The sequence below is a fragment of the Anopheles bellator genome, chromosome 2 (genome assembly GCF_943735745.2).
Source record: "Anopheles bellator chromosome 2, idAnoBellAS_SP24_06.2, whole genome shotgun sequence".
In the NCBI taxonomy this organism is placed as follows: Eukaryota; Metazoa; Arthropoda; class Insecta; order Diptera; family Culicidae; genus Anopheles; species Anopheles bellator.
The window spans coordinates 33,889,664-33,897,925 of record NC_071286.1 but is presented as its reverse complement, the minus strand read 5'-3'; the positions used below and the strand labels follow the sequence as shown (position 1 = coordinate 33,897,925).

The window sequence follows — 8,262 nt, the reverse complement described above, 5'->3', positions numbered from 1 at the left end:
GATGTGAAACAATGTGTTTGGTTGGTTGGTTGGTGAACGGGAGCAATAAGTTATTAAAAGTAATGCATAATAAATTAACTTCGCCGTCGAGTCATTGGTGAATACGATTTGGTAACGTGATGGGGCCACCGCAATTCCGGGCCGCTTAAGCGAGCGTCGAGTACGGGTAGGCACCGTAGGCCAGCTCGTGGGCCGCAGCCTGGCCGTTGCGGTTCCAGTCCTGGTGGACGATCTCCGCGTTCACCGGCTGGGCGCTGGTGATGTAGGCCGTGGTCACGCGCTCTTTCTTCTTCTCGAACAGATCCTTCAGGACGGTGAAGACTGCAAAGGGTGAAGACACAGTGGACGATCAGCTACCAAGAGTTGGGTGTTCCGCCGGCGAATTATACTTACTGGAAAACTTCAGCGCCAGCAGACCGGCGATGAGTCCCTTGAGTGAGATGAACTTCACGATGGCGAGCAGAACGGGCAGCACAACGGCCATTTTAAACTTCAGCGCCAGCAGCAGCGGCAACAGCATTTTCTTCAGGCGGCTGCTACGAGCTTCTGGAAGGGTACGAAAAAGCGGCCAACGATCAGCGAACAGTACTAAAGCTCCCGATCGACGAAAGCTTTCGGTTGCGTGCAAAAGCCTTTTAGCCAACCCAAAAGCTACGCGTTGAATGCAACATTGCTTGAATGGCCTTTTTCCGAAATCCTTAAAACGAAATGAAATTGGTTTACAGGTTCATTATTTATCAATTTCATCATAAAGTTTAAGGTGTATTTCATGGAAAATACGCTCTTTAAGGCTGTCGAAGCAGTATTCAAACGCCTTTAAACAAAATATGTTATCAAGTGGATAGCTTGTTGTATTCAAGTTATTGATCATTGATCGCTGTGATTGCAACCGTGCCAAACGTGTGTGTCTGTTGACCAAGATTCTTGATTGTTAGCAAATATTTAGCCTCATTCCTTCGTTCGACTTATTGACCACCCACTTACCGGAGAGGCATTGTCAAGCGAGTATTCTACGGGACAAGCACCTCTCCGCACTGGCACTTTCTCCCACTGTGAGTTAATGATCCTCGTCTCAAATCCAATGTCGCTCAAGGCCTTCCAACCGTCGCACATTCGATCGCCGTGTATTGGTTTAGGGGAAAGTTTCCCTGGACCCAGGGCCACATCTGGAGCCGAGGCATAGTTCTAAAGCCGGCCCAAAAAGCTAGAAACCTGTAACCGGCCGGTATGCAGCACGCACTTGTCTCCCCGGCGAAGATGCGAGCGCGATCCGCGGCCACTCACGCGCGAGGCTCTGCGTGCCAATGACCTACAAACGCCACGCCGAGGGCCCAATCGATCGATCCGAGTGCCCGGTGCTTCGGCCGCAGGTTCATTCCGTCTGTCAGGGCGTTCATCCAGCAGCGTCGGACGGACGAAACGAGGCGTCGATTCGGGGGTTTCTCCTTCTCCGTCGAGCGGATCGCGTGGCGATCGCGACTGAAGGGACTAACGCAGTGCCCGCTGCACCTCTCTGGGGGACTTCCCTGTTCTTGGCGCTCCCTTCGCGGGGGGCAGGTAGGAGGGAGGGCGGCGTGGAGGCTGCTGTAACACACAGGGTGTGGCCCGTTGCCTACATCATGCTGGAGAAGGAAGTGTGTCTTTGGCGCAACTTTCCCTTTTTCTTGTTGGGCGTTTTGTACGCGCCACACATTCGGTGCGGTTTGTATCTGTGTGTACGTGAGTGTGTATGTAAGCGGTCTGCTATTGTTGCTGGTGTTGTTGTTGTTGTTGGTGGTGTTATGCATTGTCCCGCCGGGCGGATAATTTTTTGGAGAATTTTCGAAAGCCGGATCTGATGGGAGTGAAAGTCGCTGGGCTGGGCAACCTGAATCCTACACGACAGGTATTTTGATGAGCCGGTGGCTTACAGGCAGTGTCCTGGAAAACGGGTGCGGAGGACATGCGCACCCGACGCAGCCCGAAAGCCACTCACAGGGTGCGCGGAGCGAAAATGCAATTACTTTAAACGAGAAATTCATTAATCTACCCCGGCGCGGTTGGCCCACAGGCCACAGGCCTTCCTGCAAACGATTCACCATCAGACTCTGCGGGCTAACGCTTCCTTTGCCATACGAAAAAAGGATTCTGCGTCGTGTCGCACTAAACTACAGGCTAAAAGTGTTCAAAAGCCGCGCAATTTGTGCCGATCTTCGTCCGAAAACTTTCTCGATCTTATCAAGTCGGTATAAGAGGTGCGCTGATCGCGCTCCATTTACCCTCGAGAACGATCTTACGGCCGACGGGAAACTTTCTCTTTCGACCGCCCAGAGTGCCCTTGCACTCCGGGCTTGATTAAATACGATGCTGCTCCACAAAACCTGTTCCAACATGGCGCGGCATCAAGATGTCGTTGACCTGTTCTAATGAGACCTCACTCCCCGGGCGTGGGATTCTCTCCCATTCGGTGCTGGAGTCCTGTGGGAACTCCGAACGACCAAGAAGTGAAAGTTCTGGTTCTGGCCAGCAACAAAAAATTGTGACGATGCCTATGAGCATCCCAACACGCAGCCTTGAACTCCTGGGGGTCAAACTCGTACCCGCAGCCAGTAAGCTGGCACCGGTTCAAGATCTTCACCTCGGAAGCTGGCAGACGTCGGGATGACGACGTCTCCACCAAAGCGGGTCGTTCGAGGCGTAGCTCGCACGGAAAGTGAGTTTTGTGAAAGTTTCCCCAAATATAAAATACCACGTCGGCCCGTCGGCACCATGCATTGCAACGCTAGACACCTAACTGGAGCGCAGACTCACGGCGCGGCACGGCATGGATTAGCTAACGACGCTGAAGAGCCCGACTTTACCACTTTGTTGGGGGTTTTGCCTCTAACAGGGACACTAGGCCACCCAGACCCATCTTTCGGAACGATTACAGTATCCATTTCGAAGAATGCTGAACTACGTAAAACGGACGTTACGACACCATTCTGATGGCCACATTTCGGTACTACACAACACCCGTGGCGTGGACACATTTTTCAGCTCACCTTCGACGGTGTTTTCATCCGACGGCACGTGGAACTTCAGCGTGTGGGAGCTCAGATAGCGCACTGCCCGATCGGCCAGATCTTCGTTCGAGCGGCCGGCAAAGGAGCGGCCACCGTCGTAGTCGACCGATCGCTCGACGGTCAATCCACCGAACAGTGGGAACCGCTGTTCCCCATCGATCTCGTCGATGAGCTGGATCACGCTGGTCTCCTCCTTGGAGGTCTCGGCACCGACCAGTGCCCCGAAGGCAACCACCGCTAGAACCGCGACCAGAACACCATTTCGCTGGGGGGCCATTTCACTCGGAGACCAACTCGAAGGACTTGACTGCGGCGGGAGAACGCACTTGCTGGTCGAATTAGCGGACGCTTAGTACTGATACTTTAATTTGCCGTTGCCATGCTATTTATGTGATTTGTGAACCCCCCCGGCGGACGGGGGACTGTCCAAAACGGCCCATCCGATGCCCGGCCATCGGTTTATGGAGCGAAACTGTCCCCCCGCCGTCCGGGCGACGATCGATGGTCGATCGATGGGCGACCGGGTCCGGGCCAGTACTTGGCATGCAGCGGGTGTCTTCCGTCAGCCGGTCCGGAGGCTTCACCGTCCGGAGTCGTCGGGTTTTTGGGCATGTAGGCAAAACACGCGGTGGCCAGCGATGGTGACGGGGGGTGGTGGGAGGTAGCAAATCATAACCGAGCACCACACGCCACTCTCGCCGCCAGCCAGCTAGCCAGCAAATGTGTGCCAGAACGTGACGAGAATTCGGCGGAGGCTTTCCCGGCGAGCCGCGGAATGCGACCAACTATTCCGGCTTCCGGCGTTTCGTTTTCGTCGCAGACCAACGCCTGCTCATCTGAGGATGATGGATTGGTTGCCCTGTCCGCGGCGCAAACTGGAGTAGCTTTGCGGGCCGTTTCCATTACCACAGGAAACAAGGCGCGTGTAATTAACGGGGCTGCGGTCACTCCGCGGCCGACGCTAAATACATTTTGATTAAGCTTAAGTGCAGGAGAAATCTGAGGTTAGGTTTAAGTTATTCATCGAACGTCTGGAAAAAGCAGCCGACCATTCGTACGGCCGTGTGTCGTAATTGGCGCGACGTACGGTGGAAAAATAATTGGAAACTCGGTCCGTTTCCCTCAAAAAACCTCCAAAATCCCGTGGGGAGTCCTAGCTGGAGCCTCGGACTGCTATGCCAGATACTAGCCCAATTTACATAATCATACGAAAGTATAATTATTGTGTCACAAGAGCAACCACACAGGTGTGCTAATTTGTAGTGGCAACAGAGGCTCATCTCTCGGCTCGGCGAAATAAACCCTCAATCGAAACGGGCCCGCCACTATCACCCGTCTAGCATCAGGGCCACGGGTGGCGAAGGCGGCCACGGTGTCACATTTTCTATTCCGCACCGTGGCCCGGGACATGCCAGCGTCAGTTCCGGGATCGTGGACAATGGACAATGGTCGAGGGATGGTGACGCACTGAATGCACTTTCCCTTTCGGGTTCCCGGCACGCCAACCATTCCCACCAAGCATTACCGATCGGAACCCCTCGAACTGCCCCAAAAGAGGTGCCCAAACTGAGGTCCACAAAGCGCGACACTTTCTCGCACGCACACACCCCAACTCAGTGACAGCGATCGGTGTCCGGATGGATGTCGGGATGTTGATCCCGGGCCCAGCGCTAGCTTTCGGAACACACTCTTCTTCTATCTAGAATTGAAGATCGGCCCAACCGACCGACCAGATGATATCTGTGTTAATGGCGTGTCATTAATGGCCCTCTCTCCCTCCTGTCGAGCTGGGAGCCGATTGATTTCTCTCGAATTCGTGACAATTTCACCGAACGTGCTAAAAAAGAAATCTCGGATCAGATAGAGTGGCCCAGACCGACAGGCACAGTTAAGTCAACAGCGCTGTCAATCATTTATGATGCCTCAGCGATGGTCGACACGATGAAGCTGAATAAGTATCTGGGCCACATCACGACACCCGTGACTGGTGTGGGACTGGTGGGCGAAATGAAGATGGTCCGGAAGTCATCACCGGCGGCGCTGGATTGAGGTTACGCCTGCGGACCAACGAACACACAGATTTCAACCAGGGGCGAAGGGTTTGTTTTCAATCATCCATTTTGCTTTATTTTCATTCAACTCTTGGCTGACAAAACGGGTGGCTTTCTTCACTGGCTTCACGAAGCGGGATTTACGGAGTCCTGATGTAAGTTCCTGAATCTGAGGTCTCAACCGTTTTCCCCTGGGGGGCAACCCCAGTCGGGCCACGGTCGTTTGGTTTTGCACACTGAGAATCACCTCCTGTGTGGGGGCATCTGCTTATTGCGGTTCCTAGCTAGAGTAAGAGTAGGTATTAATGGTTAACTTGTGCTGCCGCCGCCGCCGCGGCTGCTGCGGGTTCTGTGCGTTTGTGGCATCGTGTTCGTGTTCGTAACGTAACTCTGGCTGGCTTGTGGTTCGACCTCGACACTCGACACTCATTATTACAATTATATAAATAAAAATAAATTAACTACACAATGTTTCTGAGCGTGGTTGTTAACATTACGATTGGCGTCGTGTTTTTGTGTTTTGTGTTCCGTGAGTTCCTCGCGTCGGGCCCTGTCTTTCTGACACGGATTTTCCTCGCGACCTCTCACGTGGTGGTAAATAAGTTACTAAACACTACAAAAAAAAGTATGTTAGAAGTCGAATCGCCCTGTCTGCTTCCGGGCGCACTGCAGCCCCGGGGGTGCCGCCGAGGACCGTGTGAAGTACGGGATGTACGGGTGTGGCGTGGAAATGAGGATGAGGGCGCCGGGCGTGCTAAAGCACCGTTTAGCCAGCCCCCCCCGCGCGGCCACTCGAGATGAAGATTCGTGCCCGAGAGAGAGAGAGAGACGGCGTGAAAATGAGGCGATGAGGCGCAGTTGAGCGAGAAATCCTGACCACCGACTTCCACGGCGCGGTGCGGTGCGGTGCGGTGCGGTGCGGTGTGTATGTACAGAAGCGGACATCCCGTGGAATCGGTGTGGCGGTGGTGCTCCGCTTTCTTCGTTACGAGCCACTGTGCGCGATAATTTGTGTTTGCGCCGGGGGCTGAGGTGCCGCGCATCAGTGGCGCAACCCGAAAACGCCGGGCGCCGGGAATGTTCGAAGAGGCAAGAAGACTAGAGTGGAGGGGCAGCAGGATGCGTCGTCGGGACTGCGCCGGAGCCCGGAGAACGCTCGGCAGTCCCGGCGAGCAGAGCGAGAGAGAAACAGAGAGAGAGAGAGAGTGGACAGACCAGGGGGGGCGCGGATTGCAACCGGTTGTGTGGGGTGCGGCGCTCACGCTGCGCTGCGCTTACTGGGCCGGAGCCTGGCCACTGTACGCCAGCTCCTGGGCGGTGTCGTAGCTGCGGGCGTACGGGTACTGGGCCGAGGCGGCTCCGCCGTTCGACCAGCCGGACGTGGCGGCTCCGGACGACCAGCCGCCGGCACCACCGCCGGCCGCAACGCCGCCTCCGAGGCCGGCCGACGCGCCACCGGCCACCTTCGAGAGCAGGTTCAGGGGCGATCCGCCGCCACCGCCGAGGAACTTCTGGGCCGCCAGGACGGCGGCCAGCACGAACGCGACCTTCGAGACGAGCAGCGCCTTGATGGCGAGCAGGGCGACGCCACCGAGGAACAGGGGCAGCAGGGCGAACAGCTTGCCGCCGAGGGCGAGGACGAGCGGGCCGAGCACCTTCTTCAGCTTCTTGCCTGCAACGGGAAACGGTGGAGACCACGGTGGTTTTGAAGCCCCGAGAAGAACCGAAACGAAAGGACGACGCAGGACGTCGGAAGGACACAGAAACGGAATGGGGTCGGGTTAGTACGGTTAGTCGGCCGGCGGTCGTACGCACCTTTCTTCAACAGTCTACCTTCCTCCAGCGAGCGGGCAATGCTGTCGGTCGCCTCCTCCGGCAGCTTGAACTGGACCGAGCGGGCACTGAACAGCCGCTTGGCGGAGTCGATGGCCAGGTCGAACAGGGCGTCCGTCTTCTGCTCCGAGTCGGCCGGCAGCGTGCTGATGATCTCGTTCTCCGAGATGGCCTTTCCGGTGCGCTCCGCCGGCACCGACGGGTCTCTGCGTGCGATTGATCGAAACGTTACATGATCAGTAAAGCCAGCACGAGTATCGCTCCACTCCAGCTGTCAAACGGAGTTTGTGGAACCTGCTGAGTAGTGATCCTCGGTACCGAGACCGGATCTTGTCCCAATTCCAGGGAATGAAGAGCAAAAATCTTGGACTAAATCCCTGGACTGATCTTGTCCTGTCTAATCTGTCACTCAATTCGTCGTCTGAGCGACCCTAGGCGTGATCTTCAAAACGAACCCTTGACGAGATCTTCAGAACGAGCTCTAGACATGATCTTCAAAACGAACCCAAGTTATGATTTTCAAAACGAGCTCTAGACGAGATCTTCAAAACGAACCCTTGACGTGATCTTCAAATCGAGTCTTAGACGAGATCTTCAAAAAGAGTTCTACACATGGTCTTCGAAATGAACCATGAACGTGATAATCGAAACGATCCTTAGACGAGATCTTCAAAACTAGCCCTAGTTGTGGTCTAGGCATCCCGAAAAACGTGGCGCCTTCTGCCATCGATCGCTTCCTTCACTGCCATTCAAGGGACACTTCCGTTTCACACTCGGACAATAATCGGGGGGCAATAATCACCTTGCGAACGTCACACCCGGGGCCAGCTCGATGTTGGCGGCACGGGCCGCCCGGTTCAGGGCGGTGATGCCCTTGACGGCGAAACAGGTGCCCATCTCGTCGCTATCCAGGCAGGTGCCAAAGTACTTGGCCATCATGCTGAACGCTCCGCCGGCGCTGGCGCTGGCACTCTGGTCTGCCGGGGCCGGGGCAGCGACGGCCACGGCCACCAGGGCGGCGATTGCGATAAACACTTTCATGCTGACTGCGTTCTGGTCGTTCACTTGCGCCAAAGCTCGTTCGTTTCGTTTCGTTTGTGGGCTTTTCCGGGTTTCCGGTCACACTCGGCACTCGGTTCTCACTGTTGCGTTTTGCGCTATCGATCACCACTGCTCGAACTGCTCGAATCTCGAATCGGGAGGCGCACAAGCGACTGTCGAGTTCGTCTGACTGCTGCGATCGTCAATCGGAAATGGTGCCGGTATCCGAATGCTGTAACCCCTTTTATAGTGATCAACAAAAAATCTCTCGAATTCGAGCGCACACACACCAG

At 55.5% G+C, this 8,262-nt stretch overlaps 2 protein-coding genes across 2 annotated transcripts; both read right to left on the bottom strand.

The window, feature by feature from the left end:
- Positions 1-145: 145 nt before the first annotated feature.
- On the bottom strand, positions 146-3,321 carry LOC131207423 (uncharacterized). The gene is made up of 3 exons (XM_058200035.1): positions 3,024-3,321; positions 394-546; positions 146-321 (listed from the first exon to the last, which is right to left on the bottom strand). Exons 1-3 carry the CDS (start codon positions 3,319-3,321, stop codon positions 146-148), a joined length of 627 nt encoding a protein of 208 aa, XP_058056018.1.
- A 3,048-nt stretch (positions 3,322-6,369) lies between these two features.
- On the bottom strand, positions 6,370-7,969 carry LOC131211036 (uncharacterized). Its single transcript, XM_058204374.1, has 3 exons — positions 7,731-7,969; positions 6,911-7,134; positions 6,370-6,767 (listed from the first exon to the last, which is right to left on the bottom strand). The coding sequence occupies exons 1-3, from the start codon at positions 7,967-7,969 to the stop codon at positions 6,370-6,372; spliced, it is 861 nt and encodes a 286-aa protein (XP_058060357.1).
- Positions 7,970-8,262: the final 293 nt, after the last annotated feature.